Source organism: Sminthopsis crassicaudata, chromosome 5 (assembly GCF_048593235.1).
Source record: "Sminthopsis crassicaudata isolate SCR6 chromosome 5, ASM4859323v1, whole genome shotgun sequence".
Taxonomy (NCBI): Eukaryota; Metazoa; Chordata; class Mammalia; order Dasyuromorphia; family Dasyuridae; genus Sminthopsis; species Sminthopsis crassicaudata.
Window position 1 is genome coordinate 236,184,832 of NC_133621.1, and position 17,112 is coordinate 236,201,943.

At 35.8% G+C, this 17,112-nt stretch overlaps 1 protein-coding gene across 1 annotated transcript in view; it reads right to left on the bottom strand.

The window, feature by feature from the left end:
- Nucleotides 1–17,112, bottom strand: part of LGR5 (leucine rich repeat containing G protein-coupled receptor 5) — a 162,241-nt gene that overhangs the window by 38,406 nt on the left and 106,723 nt on the right. Inside the window, 2 exon segments of the mRNA XM_074269622.1 lie at nt 6,598–6,669; nt 10,957–11,025. Of these exon segments, the coding sequence (XP_074125723.1) occupies nt 6,598–6,669; nt 10,957–11,025 (141 nt within the window).

A 17,112-nucleotide genomic window follows, 5' to 3' on the forward strand; every position in this document is an offset into this window, starting at 1 on the left:
GTGTAGTTTTTTAGGTCTTAGGTTTGGGTGTGTGTGAAGAGGAAACCCCAAAACTCCAAAAAATTCTTAAAGGAGAAGATTTCCTTCGACTCTGCTTCAGTGAAGGGATTCTACCCCAAGCACAAGCAGTTTCATCTTTGTTATCTGGGTGGGGATGGCTCAATCCCGAAACCCATTGAATTCTAGGACTCTACCCACAAGCCTCCTTCAGCTTGTAGCCAAAGTGCCCTATTATAAACAGCCAGACTGTAGCCCTCTCTTTGCAGAGATTCCAAACATAGCAGCCTAATGCCTGGCATAAAAGATCTCTGCCCACTGGAACACTGTTTCCAGTGCCCTCTTATTTCTACCTTCAACTTTAACTTTACTTCCAAACCCCATAATAAACCTCTTTTATCAATTTAGGTTTTTGGGTCTGTAAATTCCTTTAGAGGGGACTCTTGTGTTGCCATTAGACCTTATTTAATTCCATATCCTTGCGCCGAATCCAAAGAAGTTGCAGGGGAGCTCCATTTGACTCCCTGTACCCCAAACCTGCAACTAGACCTCAATTAAACCCTAATTTCATTTAGGTACCCCAATTCTAGACCTTATTGTGTGTAATATTCCCTCAGTTCTGGCAGGGTCCAATCTCTTGCTTCCTTCACTAATAAAATGCCCTAAATATTTTACCTCCCTCTCCACAAAATGGCTATTGCCTGACCTTCACTACCTCCCTAGGATTTTTCAATGTAATCTTTATCAGAACTATGTCTGCCCTGCCTAAATTGTCAGGTCCTTCCCAAATCTTTATTCTAGTCTGCTCTTTCTCATTCAATAATGCCATTCTACTGGGGTATATACTGGGTCCATGTGGACCCAATTTCTAATTTAGTTATTAAATCTCTCCCAGCAACTTTATTCCTGCTTCTAAGATAAGCAGAAATTTACCCTGTTTCCCTTTTTCTCATATAAATTTTACAAAGCATAGTCATAGGTAATGTTGTGCCACTGTTTCCTTTTATAGTCCTGACTCAGTTTCCCTAATTGTCGTGACTCTGTTTCCCTAAATTGTCTTGCCTTGGTTTCCCTGAATTATTCTGCCTCAGTTCCTAATTGTTCTGCTCAATTCTGCAACACCACCCCTCCCTCCTAATCATCATGATCCAGATAAAGAAAAAGACTTTCTATCTTAGACATCAAGACCCCAGCCCTTCCCTACTTCTCAGAATGTGTGGTGCTGCCCCCCATTCTGTCATTGTTCTTTATCCCAATTTATCAGAATAAATTGGGTGACTGAAGTCAGGCAGCAACATCTGCCTCTCCCTGTCAGAACCAGATTGATAGTCTGTTCCTGCTCTCAGTGCTGACTCCCTTGCCACAGTCTATCCCCAGAAGTTTGGAGCCCCGTGAATATATACTTTATGGGAAGTTCACATTAGTTGCTGGATACTTTAAAAATCAGCCCTGGAAACATGCCCCCAGGACAATCTCTCCCTTTCAAATAAAATATTAAAAACTCTCTAATCTCTATCTTGCTCAGTTTCTCCAGCATTACAGTACAAGGAAAGTTTCTCCTTTAATCCCAGAAATCACCAGGGTCACTTTAGACAATTTAACCCCTTCAGGCAAACAGGTCACTGAGGATCTTGATACTCTGGTGTCTACTAAGAACACCATAACTTCTTGATGAGGCCACATCCTTAAATTTATCAAGGGTTCTTGGTGGGAGTCTTTCAAGAACCCCTGACTTCCCTAATCTTCATCAAGTTTAACAAAGGAATATATCTGCTGTTCCATTTTCTTCTGGGGGCAGTCTTTTTGTATATGCCCTATTTTTTGACATTCCCAACATCTCAAAGACTTTCTGCTGGCAGGGATAACAAGCCTCCAGGTCCTTCCTGAAAATCCCTGTTTCCTCGCCTTAGGCCCTTGTCCTGTTGGCTTTTCTGCATTCCTTACCATCTGGACTAAGATTTTTGGCTTTGTGCTTTTGTTTCTCATCAACTCTCCTAACATACATCTTGGTGGCCTCTTCAAAAGATTGGAGAATTTCTTATTATTCCATCCTCCCCCTTTCTGTAATTTCTTACTGATATCTGACCACACTTTGGTTACAAAATGTAATTTCAAAGTATCTTCTACTCCTGGGTTATTAGGATCAAACCCAGAGCGCTTCCTCATGCTATCTTTTAATCTATTCAGATATTCATCTGTTGACTCCTCCTTTCCCTGAGTCATCCCAAAGGTCTTTTTCATGTTCTATGTTTTTGGTACTGCATTGTGAATTGCCATAATTATTAATTCTCTAAGATCCCTCATACTGCCCCGATGGGTTATTGCAATTCCTATTGCAATCTATTAAAGGATATTTCTGGTCAGTTGGGACTACTGCAGCTGGAGGGTGTCTTCTATCTCATTCCTTCATAACTGCTTCTCTAATTAGTCCCCTCTCTTCTTGTGAGAAGAAGACATTCAAAATAAACATAAGTTCTCTGCAAGTAAAAAGAATAGGACCCAGGAATTGGTCAAATTGCTCTGCTAGGCTGGTGGGATCTTCTATTAAGGACCTCATTTCCTTCTTAAAGTTCCTGACTTTTGTGGTATTCAAAGGAGCATTCATATATCCTAGATTTCTTTGAGCCAAGGGAACTTCTCTTAAAGGATACAATTTAAGACTTGGGGTCTGGCAGGGGGTAATTTTAGATATCCCTTTGAATTTACTCTAATTCCTTCTGTAGTGAAGCATATAGCCCTGGGAGGGGTTGATTGAATTAAGTCCTCTCCTTCCCTTTCAAGTCTGGAGGCCATGGTTTCCTGAGGTGGAAATAGGTATAGAGGAAAGGGAGATAAGAGTGGGTCCCATAGCTGTCTTTGGAATCTCCTCCTTTTCTATAAGCCCATTTCCTCTTTCATCCTTGCTTAACATTATTTGGGTGATAGTCCAGCATATACTGCTTCCTCTGTATTAACAGATTATTTACTTTATTAATACACAAAATCTTTATTGCTCCAGACAAAACAACAATACCTTTTTGTCTTTTTCTATTTTTTCCCTTATATTCTGGCAGCTTGTTCCCATTGTTTAACTTATTTCCTAAGGACACATCTACTGGTATTTTTTGATTATTTTTCTTTATGAGGGATGGCTGAGAGGAAGCCATTTAATTTGGATGGAATCTAAATTCCAAATGTCTAAACATGCCAAATATTGCTGCCTGACTTCAGTCACCCAAATAGGCCTATCCTGTCCAGAGCACTTCTCCAGAGTCTGTAATTCGACTCAAGGGGCTTACAGGGCTTATCTCTAGGTTGCATGCACAATAAATTGCTTGACTGCTTTGTCGTCACATTGAACTGGTGGGAATTTTGCTGCAGAGTTTCTCACTTTTGCTTTGCCCTGAGTCTCTCCACTTTGGGCCACTTTACCTTGGAGAGCATGGAAAAGCTCCCTGGATGCTCCTGGGCAGCCTACAACAGGCCAGGATGCCCTTCTGCTAGTACCCAAGAGTTCACCTATTTCACCAAGTCATGGGATCTGGACTAGCCCCCAAAACTGTGGCTCAGAGAGGTGAGTGAATACCATATAATAATAATAATAAAAGCTGGAGATATCTCTAGGAGAAAAACAAAGATTTATTATATATTCTCTCAGGAAGCCTCCAGTTGAACAAGCAATCAAAGGGAGGAGACACTTTTAGAGACAAGTCAGCAGTTTAAATGGTCCCTAATGCAAAAACCCTTCCCACTACAGACCCTCATCCTCATTGGCTAAGGGTCATACATTCTAAATATGGGAGTTACACAGGAAATTAAATTTTGGCCAATAAGTACATAGCTGCGCATATTTGATTGAAGTAGGAAAGAAATGTCATGGAAGGATAGCAGGAAGTGGAAATAGGTATGTCTTTGGGTCAATGCCCAAGGACTACCTTCACATGTCTACTCCAACTCCATAGTATATGAAGCCTTACTCAATTTTCACAGCTGTCTTTTAGAGATCTCATTCCATCTCATTGAACACCATTTTTGACAGAGCATATTATTCTTTTTGGAAGTATGCATACGCATATAATGAATTAAATCCTTTTAGGAGGTTGGTGCTAGTAAATGTAGCAAGCAGCCCTGGGCAGAAAACCAACAACTGTTGCATATTTAAAAGAGATGAATAGTTTAAATATCATGGGTATTATTCTGGTTGATAACAAGTCAATGATCTATTGCTTCAGAGTGGACTTCTTATACCTTTACATTTTATCAGAAATGCAGGATTTGCAAATAGAAGAGTCATCCAAGCCATACATGAAACAGATTCCCAAGGTCCAAATTTTGTTTGAAGGGTACTTTTATAGGTGGCCCATTCCACTTTTTGAAAAGTTCTGTGTTACGGGCCAGAATTCTAAAACAAGGATTCTTACAAGGTGTTAAGTCAGTGGAATTGATTTAATAGTTATCTAGTACAGTACATGTACTTAATACTTAATATAGTTCCACAAGATTCACACCTATGATAATGGAGTATATAATAGCCAGCAAGGCTGAGACAGAGTCAGTCCATTGTCCACCTTTGTGGTGGCTGGAGGCTGAATCACAAACCTTTGGATTCCAAAAGATTCATTCACTTCATCTCACACTACTTTGGTGGCAGGCTCTCCTCCTTCACTTCTCCATTGCAACCAAGATTCACCATTGGCATACCTTTTAATCCTCAAGGTCAGGCAATAGTAGAGAGGAGAAACAGAGATATTAAGACATCCTCCAAAAACAAAAGAAAGGGGAAGCCACAGGTAACCCTAGAGAGCTTCTAAATTTAGCTCTCTATACCATTAATTTTTGATAAAGATGCACTGGCTCTGGAAGACAGGTTTTATAACCCACTGGAAGGGCAGTGTCCAATGGAAGCAATTCCACTATCTTTAGATAATTGCCAGGTGATGTGGAGAGAGTGGTTAATGGAAGGGACTAGATAGTTAACTGCTTGGGGGAGAGGGTTTGCTTGCATCTCTACAGATGGAGAAGGAATCAGGTAGGTGCCAACAAGCCACCTTGTCCATCAGAGAGAGACAGAAAAAGAGAAAAACTTCAAAACAAAAGAGAAGACCTAAGAAACATCTGACACTGAAAGAGCATGGCTGATAATGAGACTGTTGCAGAACTTCAAAATCAGCAGGAATCATTGGATTCGCTAACACATGATGAGACAATTGCAGGACTTCAAAATTTGCAGAAATCATTGGATTCCCTACACACATGAAGAAATGGACAATAGATTCATTTTAGACTATTTCTAGGACTTAGGGACATGTATAATTCCTCATGTTGATTCATTATTTGTTACATCACTATTAGCCTGTGTTATATTTCTATGTGCTTATGTAATTATGTGTAATACCATGTTGATGGATTTATGTATACCTAGTTCAAGTGAAGCCCTTCAGAAACCTGCTAATTTGGTTTGATTCCCCATTTTCCTTTGGTTTTCATTTCCCTGAGATGTCAGGGAGGGTATGATCACTTCTTTTTATGGTGTTTTTCACCCCTTTTTTTGAGAAGTCAGAGAAGACATGATCATTTCCTTTTTGGAGTTCTCACCTCCTTAAGAAGTCAGGGAGGGCATGACCACTTATGTTCTAAAATAAAAGAAAGCGGGAGATGTTATGGGCAAGAACTCTGAAACAAGGATTCTTACAAGGTTTTAAGTCAATTGAATTGACTTAATAGTTATCTAATTCAGTATATGTACTTAGTACATATAGTATAGTTAGTACATATAGTATAGTTCCACAAGATCACACCTATGATAATGGAGTATATAACAGCCAGCAAAGGCTGAGGTAGATTCATTCCATTGTCCACCTTTGTGGTGGTTGGAAGCTGAAGCACAAACCTTTGGACTCAGATTCATTCGCTTCATCTTATACTGCCTTGGTTTCAGGCTCTCCTTCTTTGCTTCTTCACTGAAACCAAGACTCTGGAAGGCCTCCAGAAAACTAGCCGAGTTCCAAGTGAAGGAGATATGACTTTGAAGGAGACAATAAAGGATTTGGACTTTAACACCTGGCTGTTCTTGTGGTGATTACTGAACTGAAACAAAGGCTGCTTCCAGAGACCCCAAGAAAACCGAACCAGAGAACTAAGTTCTGATCAATGAAGGAGTTGTTCCTGATATCAGTCTTGAATTAATTTCTTTGTACCTTCTACTGGGCTTTGAATTCTTCCCCGGGGCCAAACAAAACAAGATGAATCCTTTAAAGCCTTGAAAATTTATGATCTTGTTCCCCTTCTCATATGTAGTGTACTCAGGCTCTTTCTCATTATGGTTGCCTTCTCTGGACACTTTCTTGCTTATTAAATTGTAAGTTCCTTCAAAGCAGGGCCTGTCTTTTGTCTCTCTTTGTATCCCCAGAACTTAGCACAATGTCTGGCATATAGTTGGTTCTTACTAAATGCTTATTGACTGACTGACTTATTAACATTCCTTTCATGCTGTCATCCAAATTTGACATTAAATCATTTCAATCCCACTTCTTTATATGAATATCTTCTTTCATTTAGATATATTACCAGGAATCAATAGCATGGACAAAACTAGAATGAGCATTATATATAGTCCCTTACATTGTTATAAGGGAAGGGTTGCCTACAAATGCTTTTTCTGGTATTGATTTGATATTGTTGCTATGAAATCCCCTAGAAAGAAAAAATTATAATATGTACAATATTAGTATTATGATGAAAGTGATCTAATATATATTTTTTAATATGTGGAAGTAACAAACATTCTAATGATCATGATTCATAAATAGATGATCATTTTAAGATATAATTTATTCACTCAATTAATTTCAATTTAATTCAATTCAGCATTTATTAATAGGGGCTAAGCAGTATGTTTATCCTTAGGGGAGATATCAATTTTAGAAAGATGAATCCTTGCCTTCATGGAACTTCTAGTTAGAAGGCTTTTTTTCCCTTTCTTATGTTTCCAATGGCAAATCAAAAAAAAAAAAAAAAAAAAAAGAATTTCAGAAATACACACAGGTAAATAACACTGATAGAATGTTACAGAGAGAACTTCATTCCAGTCAAACAGGCCTGCTAATTACATGTTATCAACTGTACTTGACAATCCATATAACATCTCTGGGTCTTTGAAGGTGACATTATGTCTAAAATGAACTCCCACAGAATAATTAATAATAGTAGCTAACATTTATATAGTGCTTATTATTTGTCACACTCTGTGCTAAGTGCTTTTCAACATTTGATCCTCACAACAACCCTGGGTAGTAGGTTCTGTTACAGATGAAGTAACTGATTAAAGTTAACAGACTTGTCCAGGGTCATACAGCTAGTAAGTGTCTGAGGGAGAATTTGAACTCAGTCTTCCTGATTTTGGATTAGAATCCTTTGATTTCTTTAGAGAACAGACACCTAAATGTAGCAAGCTTTTCCTGAGGTCCCATCCTGATAACCCCAAATCATCAGCACTTGCTTTCCTAAAATTAGCTTGTTCTTATATTTATTAATGTAAACATTAATACATTATTGTATACATGTCGTGATACCTATGTAACTTCTTTTATCTTTGTTTTTATACTCCCAAGGCCTTGCATAGCATCTCTTAAAACTTAAGTATTTAACATTTGTTGACTTAAACTGATGAATTAAATAAGGCTGATAGGGAGGAATGGATCCCAGGTTTTTATTTAATATTCATTACCAAATTTCTTAGAAAGTATAAATGACCTGAATTCATTTTCCTTTTCTACTTTTACTTCTTTTTCCTTTCTCTTCTACTCATACATGACCCCAATGTTTAAAATTGTTTTGATCTGAAACATTCATATTAATATAGTAGTAAATTATGCATAATAAAGAAGATGGAAACAGAAGTAAAAAGAAGTGAAAGAGATGTATAATGGGTTCTCTGTAGAAATATTTATTTAGTGCTTGACTCTAGGAAGATCTAGGAAGATCTGACTCAGATATTTATTAAGCTGTGTAATTCTAGGGAGTCCATTCTCAGTTTACTCATCTGTAAAATGGGGACAACAATATTTGTCTTGTAGTTTGCTGTCAGAATCAAATGAGAGAATGTATTCTAATCACTTTGCCAACTCTAAATTACTATGGAAATGTTTGCTATTATTATTAGATGTAAAGTTTAATTCATGGAGGGTCCCATAAAGTTATCAATTCAACAAGTAGATGTTAGATATCTACTGGGGCAATGAGAAAATGAAAACCCCTGCCCTCAAAGAGCTCACATCTAAGATGTAAGAAACAATTTAGCAAATTTCATATATTTAGAAAAATATACTTCAAAATTTTAATATACAATTAATTTAATATATACATTTTCTTCTGTGAGCAACAAAAAATAAAAGAGCATCTGCTGATTGTTGTCTTTCCCTGAAATATAAACACATATACATAAATGTATGATGTAAATAAATGTTAATGTGTGTGTGTGTATGTGTATTGAAAACACTGAAAACTGGTAGGGGGGAGACAAGAAAGGACTCAAATAAAGAGATGATATTTGAACTGAATCTTCAAATTTATGTTCCTAGAGGTGGAGTTGAGAAGAGATAGCATTATGTGCTCTGTGACAGCTTCCCCAAAGGGAAAATGATAGGTGATGGAAGAAGGACTTATATATCAGGAGCAGCATATACATTGATTTGGCTGGAATGGAATGTACTTTGGGGGAGGAAGGAATGTTGTATGAAACTGGGAAAGAGATAGGTTGGAACAAGATTTTAAAAGACTTTAAATGCCAAATAGAAGAGTTTGTCTTTAATCCTTCTATAGCCTCTTGAATATGGGAGAGACATGGTTAGGCCTGCAGCTGAGTAATATTATTTTGGTCACAGCCTAGAGATTGGATTGATGAGGGAGAGCTATGAACACAGAAAGACTGAAAAGGCTACTATAATAGTACAGATGAGAAGTGATGAAGAACCTAGTTGTAGTGTATGTGGAGAACACATACAAGAGATTTTCTGGAGACAGAAAAGGCAAGACTTGGCACCTGACCAAGTATTGGAGATGAAAGCAATGTCATCCACTGCATCCTGGGCCATTGCTGATCTTCTTTACTTTGTCTTGCCATTGGACTATGATGACTCTGGATGAGAGAATAAGGGTGATGACTTTGTGCAGCTCTAACTTACTTAAATCCTATTTATGCACAAGTCAAAACATCACCTTGTAATGTCATTTGTCCTCTTTAAAACAAAAACAAAAGAGTACAAGAGAGGAAGACAGACTAATAATACAACAGTAAACTGCATTTTATGCGAAAACATAATCCACCTCCAGAGGAAGAAAGGAAACATTTGATTTACAAATAAGACACTAATAAAAAAAAACTCTTTGTGAGAATACAACTTGTTTTTTCCCCCCATCCATCAGGCAGGGATCATTTCTTTCTGATCTCATTGGAAGCTGGAAAAAGAATAAACTGATTGAAGTTATAGTATAGATGTAGAGTAGCTCTCAGGAGGGATTTCCTGACAATAAGAAATGAACTTGAGAAGGAAAGAAGATTCCATCACCCCCAGAATTTGTAATAATAACACTTCATTTGTCTGGGGTGAATTAGGCTCAAAGGTAGGAGGATGGATTAAATACCATCTTCAAGTTTTTAAAAAATCTCTAGCTAAGAAACTGGAAACTACGTGGGTACCCATCAATTGGAGATTGCCTGAATAAATTGTGGTATATGAATATTATGGAATATTATTATTCTGTAAGAAATGACCAACAGGATGAATACAGAGAGACTTGGAGAGACTTACATGAATTGATGCTGAGTGAAATGAGCAGGACCAGGAGATCATTGTATACTTCAACAACAATACTATATGATGATCAATTCTAATGGATGTGGCCATTTTCAACAATGAGATGAACCAAATCAGTTCCAATAGAGCAGTAATGAACTGAATCAGCTATACCCAGCGAAAGAACTCTGGGAGATGACTATGAACCACTACATAGAATTTCCAGTCCCTCTATTTTTGTCCACTTGCATTTTTGATTTCCTTCATAGGCTTTACAGTATTTCAAAGTCCGATTCTTTTTGTACAGCAAAACAACTGTTTGAACATGTATACATATATTGTATTTAATTTATACTTTAACATATTGAACATGTATTGGTCAACCTGCCATCTGGGGGGAGAAAGGAGGGGAAAAATTAGAACAAAAGGTTTGTCACTTGTCAATGTTGTAAAATTACCCATGCATATTTCTGGTAAACAAAAAACTATTAAAGTATATATATATATATATATATATATATATATATATATATATATATATATATATACATATAAAATTATCTCTGGCTAAATCATTTGTGTGGAAAATCTTCAGTTTCCCAGCTCACATATGATAGTGACTACCCACATTAAAGTTTAGCATTTAAGATAGCCACATATGGGATTTACTGATACTGACCCTCTAGGGTTTTAATTTTTATTGTTTACTCTTTGTCCCCTTCCTTCCCTACATAATATATACATGTGAGTATGTACAAATGCATAAACATACATATAAGTATATATACACATGTACATCTAAATTTCTCTCAGGGTCAGAAAAAAAAGTTGAGTTGCCTTCAATATTCACTATCATTATCATCACCACCATTTCAAGAGAAATCTCTCAGGTGTATAAAGTGAATTTAAGAAAGCAATGATTATATTCTGGGGAAAGACACATAATAACCAGTAGTGCTATTTTTTGTTGACCATTTGTAGAAGGAAAAAATATACACAATTTGAAGTGTCTCTGCTTTTTCCAATATTTATGAAGTTAACTGAATTTTCTAGTCAAAAATAAACATTTTATGATAAATTTATATATAATTATAACATATACTTATAAATAAAATTATTATATATTATGTATTATATATAAATTTATAATAAATTCCCCTGGATAAAGTTTGTGCCAAATACTTACAATTCTTTGAGACTTGAGAGTGTCCTGATTGCAGTGGGGAACTCATTTAAATTGTTGTAATTCAAATCTCTATGAAAATAAGCAGATCATATTTTTGACTTTCCATTTAGAAAATAATGCAGGTTGTGCCTATTTCAAGTGGAATTTTCTTAAAAGTTATATATTTTCATTAAGAATAAAAGTTTTATATCAGTTTTATCTGCATTAAAACTAATTGATAAGAGGTAATACAATTCAACAGAAACACCAAATAAAACTTAGTTATTTTTTGTAGATATCCTCAAAAGTCTTATTCTAATATGCCATTATGGTGTCCAGTTAGCTTCAAGTCTACAAAGATTATCATATAAGTAAGGAAAGCTTCAAGCATAGGCCCAGAAAACAACCTGTGTCTTCTGTTCAAGGACAAGTTTTTTTTAAGTATATGCTGGCTTATCATCAGAAAGTTAACTGTTGTGTAATGAATTCTTTTCACCTTGCTGATATATGAAATAGACAAAAGCATTAAGTGGTACTCAATCATGTATCTCTCTCTCCTATTGTTGCAATAATGGTAATGGTAGTAGGTGCTAAGAATCACACAGTTCTTGGATCATCTATGAACATTCATTTAATTGTTGGTACCTTAAAAATAATATATAAAATCTAATAATTTGATATCATATCAGAAGAACTGAACCACATCCATAATTTTTGCATAAATAAAACCAAAGGATAAAAACAAATTGTAGATAAATACATGAATTGTTGAAAGTGATTTATCTATTATAGGTTTTAAAGCATCAAGAAGCATCATTTCATGGAATTATTGGTCATCTCAAATGAGGACAAAGAGATCACCATGAAAATATCTGTAACATATATACTAGGGTATATTGAAGAAGATAAAAAAATATAGAATTCAACAGTATCCTTTAAAGGAAGTCAAAAGAAGCCTTATTTGCTAACACTTATGAGGAAGGAAGATAGTAAAACTTATGTCAAGAATATTTGTCATCAAGAAATGAAAAACTTCACAGACTTGTAGGAAGCTTCCCTCCTGTACATTATGAATCTTTCCCTTTTTTTTTAAATTTAATTTTTATTTTTCTCAATTACATATAAACAGAATTTTTTCCCTTGACATTTATTGTTTACTCCAAGATTATACAAAAAGATCATGAATTTTTCACCCTCAGTGAACATACCTATTTATCTCCCAAACCATCAGCAGTGCCAATGTTTTTAATTTTTTTGTACTTCAATGACATTTTTATGTTACTTTTTAAAATATAGGAACTAAACATTTTTTATGTGATTAATGTTTCCTCACTTGAAAATCATATTTATATCCTTGATCACTACTCTGATGTAAACTGCAAATTGCCTTTATAAGTTTTAAATAATTTTTTATTTTGTAAGTTATATGTCAAGTTTACTTATATGTTTTCTTAGTTTTCCTGATCTATTTTTTCTTTTGATTAGTTTTGTTGTAAATATTTCCATCCTGTATAGCACATATACCTTGTTCCTAATTACTCCTACTTTTATAATGGAACATCTCCCTTTAAAAATTGAAATAAGTACAAAATTTCACTTTCTTTCATGTTTTATAGTTTGTTTTACAAAAATTTTAAGGTGATAACCTAGGTCGAACTGAGAAGTATACAATGTGAGAAATAGTTCTAAATCTATTTATTGTAAAAATGTTTATTAATTTTCTCAAAGTTAACATTCATTAAAAAAAAATTCAAGGGGGCAGCTAGGTGGCGCAGTGGATAGAGCACCAGCCCTGAATTCAGGAGGACCCAAGTTCAAATGTGGTCTCAGACACTTAACATTTCCTAGCTGTGTGACCCTGGGCAAGTCACTTAACCCCAGCCTCAAAAAAAAAAAAAAAAAGAAAAAAAATTCGAGTGCCAATTTCTTTCCTTGTCCCATCAAAGCAATTTGATATGGATTTTACATGTGCAATTATGCAGACGTGTGTGTGTGTGTGTGTGTGTGTGTGTGTGTGTGTGTGTGAGATCCATATAGAATAGATGAAAGACAACCTTAGAGAAGCAAATAGTAGTAGCTTAGGGTAGTAGGAATGGACTCCTGATAAATGTGGTATTTAATCTGAGTGTCGAACTAGGCCAAGGATTGATTCTAAGAGGCAGAAATGAGGAGAGAGAATATTCCAGGTATAGGAATACCTACTATAAGGTTATGGATATAAGCAATGGAGTGTCCTGTATGTGAGAAATAACAAGTATGCCATTGTCATCACTGGGTTGTAGAGGATATTGTAAGGGTCAGAGGAAGAGGAGGAGTCACAGTTCAATGCAGTCAGGAAGTAAACAAGTGATAATGCTTGAGATCCTGGAAAGTGATTTCTGTGAATAAACAGAGACCGCCTCGTGGGTGGGAACTCTGGCCACATTGAAATTGCATCTTAATGGGAGGTGTCTCCTTCTCTAATAGACTGTGCCGGTGACCTTATAGACCCTATTTAAGCAGTGAGGGCAAGGAAGTTAGCCCTCTTCTCTGGAAGCTCTGCTGGGAGTAGGAACTGTAGTGTGCAGGTCAGAGAGTAGGATGTAGACATGTGAATAAAGATCCTGAGCGTGCATACAACTGCTTTCAAGTGCTCTATCATGTTCAAACCATTGTTCTTATGAAGCAATGGCCAGAAATCTCTGAAGACCTCAGAGAGGTAAGCTTGATAAAATTGGTTTAAACACTGCAAAAGACAGTGACCAGCGATTTCTCTGAGGGCTTGGGGATTAGGAGAAACTGGCGATGGTGAATGCAGAGCAAGCATTTACAACATATGAAGGGCAATAAAGTATAAAGATACTGGAAAACTAGGAAGGTACCGAGTTATGAAGAGTTTTATATGCCAAACAAGACTCATCTTTATGAGTTTAAATATTGCCTCAGATTCTTCCCAGCTGTGTGACTATGGAGAAGTCATAATTCTTTTTGCCTTAATTTACTCATCTATAAAAGGAGTTAGAGAAGGAAATGATAAACTACTACAATATTTTTATCAAGAAAACCCCAAATAGGTTCACAAAGAGTGGGACATGATTGAAACAACTGAACAACAACAACAAAAACAAAAAGGCAAACTTCCTAAAGATTAAAGCTCTCTTCAGGTGGAGTTGTCTCCAATGAGAGACAGCATAGTTTTGGATAAGGAGCTTTGGGTCAGAAAGATCCAAGTTCATAAAGTCCCATGCCTGATATCCATGGATAACCTTAAGCAAATCATTTAAATTCTTGGTATCTCTAGGTAGCTCCATAAGAATGTAAATTACAAAATAGGAGCTGATTTCTATTGGTAAAGGGAGCTTGATCCTTGAGAATTCCCCACATCAATGAAGTTATAGATCTGGTTTTGACAAAAGTGGAATGAACTTTTTTTGGCAAATAGTGGGTTCCCCTTCTTCCAAAGTCTCTAAACAAAGGCTGGGTGACTCTACATTGGAGAGTCATTAGAGGAGATTCTTTATCAGGTAAGGTTGAGCCAGATGACCTTTGAGGAAATTCTGTGGCTCAGGGACTCTCTTGAGGCTGGTGATTTTTCTGTCCAATGGAAACCTATTTTAGCATGTTTTGTTGGATTTTGATGCCATTGATAAACCATCATGCCTTTTTGTGGCCTGCCTATTTCACACTGGGCCTCCTAGATTCCTGTTTACATGACTATGGATGGTAATTCTTAATTAATATCTGGCTTCTGAATTTTGATTGAAGACAATCTGACTAACTTTTATAGTAGTTGGAGTTTCTGCCTTTGAGAGGAATGTCCATTTCTATTTTTGAGAAGTATACTGACTCCAAGATTATCTCAGGAATACAACTAATACAACTAATAATTAAGGCCAAAAGTAATATACGATCCTGAATCTGAAATGTAATGAATGCTCAATTATAAAATGTTAGAACTGATGAGGCAATGAGTGAAAAAGTCCATGAAGAAAAGTAACAATATCTTCTACTCTTAGTATGGATTGATGAGAGACTCAAACATTTCTACCTTTAATTTTATCCTAAGAAAAAGTTGTGAGCTCCTCTATTTGGGACTAATCTGTACAGGTACAGATTACAACCTCAGCAGCCAAACCTTTTTTTCCCTATGTAATTCTTACCTACATCTTTTCATTACTTTGCCAAAAAGGACTATCCCCTTATTTTACTGGGGTAGGGGTTGGGAGAGAAGTATAGCTATTTAAAAAAAAATATATATATATATATTTTGTGAACTCCCATGTATTCAGACTGTCCATTTCTCATAGTATGCCCTTGAAACATGACTGAATGATTTTATTTTCTAGTTATACATGCCTTTTATACCTTTTATATCACTACTACTACCCAATTATGAAGCAACATACTTCAATACTTCTATTATATCTATAATCTATCATTCTATACATTGATTTTTGGCAATGGAAAAATTTGGCAGTCATCATTTGAGAAAAATATCCTTAGGTTTTTCACTTTTACTAACAATTTAATAAGCTTTCCAGACTTAATATACCTTTCTTCTATACTTATGTCTTAGTCTTTGAGAATAGTGTCTTGCCCAGATGACTCAGGAAAGCTTTTTGGTCAGCTAATCAGATGTGTTTGGATGTTCCTCTTTAGAGAAGAATTGCTAGTTAATTTACAAAGTGAGCTAATCTGAGTCCAACACGAATCACAGCTCACATTTGTTTGGAACAAATCATCACTAAGCTATATGGCAGGTAGGAAATAATGTTAGTTGTGGACATAAATTTCCTTCCTGTTAGCTAATTCTCTCCAGATGCTCTGTTTTGATTAAATGAGGCTTGGGCCCTTATAAGTTACTTGATTTCCAGTAGAAGGAAGAGGGAAATAGTACTTTGGAAGAACCATAGCACTGATTAATATATCTTCTATAGACTTATTAAAATTTTGCACAAACTTGATATGAAAAGAAGAGAAAAGAACACATGTGTTAAGTATCTATTAAATACATTATGCTAAGTACTCTACAAGTATTATAATATTTCATATTATTACAAATATTATCATCATGAAACCTCAGGGTATTAAGTTTCCTAGATGCAGTTCATCATAGGCTCTTACCTAGTTCTTTATGAAAAACAAACAAAAAAGATGAAGTAGTGGGGATCACTGCTGAAATTTAAATTTCTTATATTCTTGTTAATAAAACCAGGATCCTGAACTTGGCTCAGAAGCACAAGCACTAGTGTATTATTTTATGATTGCCAAGATTCTTAGCTCTTCCTTATGTGAATCAGTAGGGCATTCTAATTATTTCCAAAACATAAATAATTCCATCCTGATACTGCATGTTGCTTTGTCTATTCTCTTGGTGCCTGAGAGGAATGCCTTAATTGTTTCTATTAGGTGAACCATTAGTGGTTTCCACTCTCCCAAATGAATGGATGGTTCCCCCACAAAACAAACAAAAAAACCAAAAACCAAAACCAATTAACCAACCAAACAAAAACACTTGTGGAAAAAGCTAGAGTAGTCTCAAACATTTTCTTCTTAGTTTTTGTGTTGAACTATATTTGCATATGAGTAAAGGATTCCAAAGTTATTTAATAGAGAATTTTTCTCTTCCCCATTCATGATTTGAACCAATAATGTAGCCTAGGGGCATCTAAACCAGACTAGATTAGTCTATTGCTAATCTTCCCTTCCCTTTACTTTCTTTGGCAAATAAATTTTAGGGAATTGCTGTGCCCAGAAAATTTCATTGCCCACTTGATACTTCTTCAGTTGCTATGATCTCAAGGCTTTAAAAAGTAGTCTTTCTTGCTCTCTCATGGAGGGTTACAGGTGAGTTAGATAATCAACTAAAACTGGAATGGGGCAACAAGGAACATTTTTAATATTACTCTTTATAAATATCCATATGTTTAAAATCAGAATTCCATAGTTCATAAATATTTATTTTATGAAGAGACAAATCATAAGAGGAAGGCTAGCTAGTAGGCCAGTCTTGGAGTTAGTCACAAAGAAGGTTCAAATCAAACCTTTGACACATACTAGTGTATGAGCAGGTATTTCAATACCCCATGCAAATTTCTAAGATTGGTAGTCACAGACTGCTAAGTTATGGGATTCTGCCGAGAGGGAGTACCGTAGCCACTTCGACCTTTGATGCACAATAAGTTTTCTGCCCTTGTT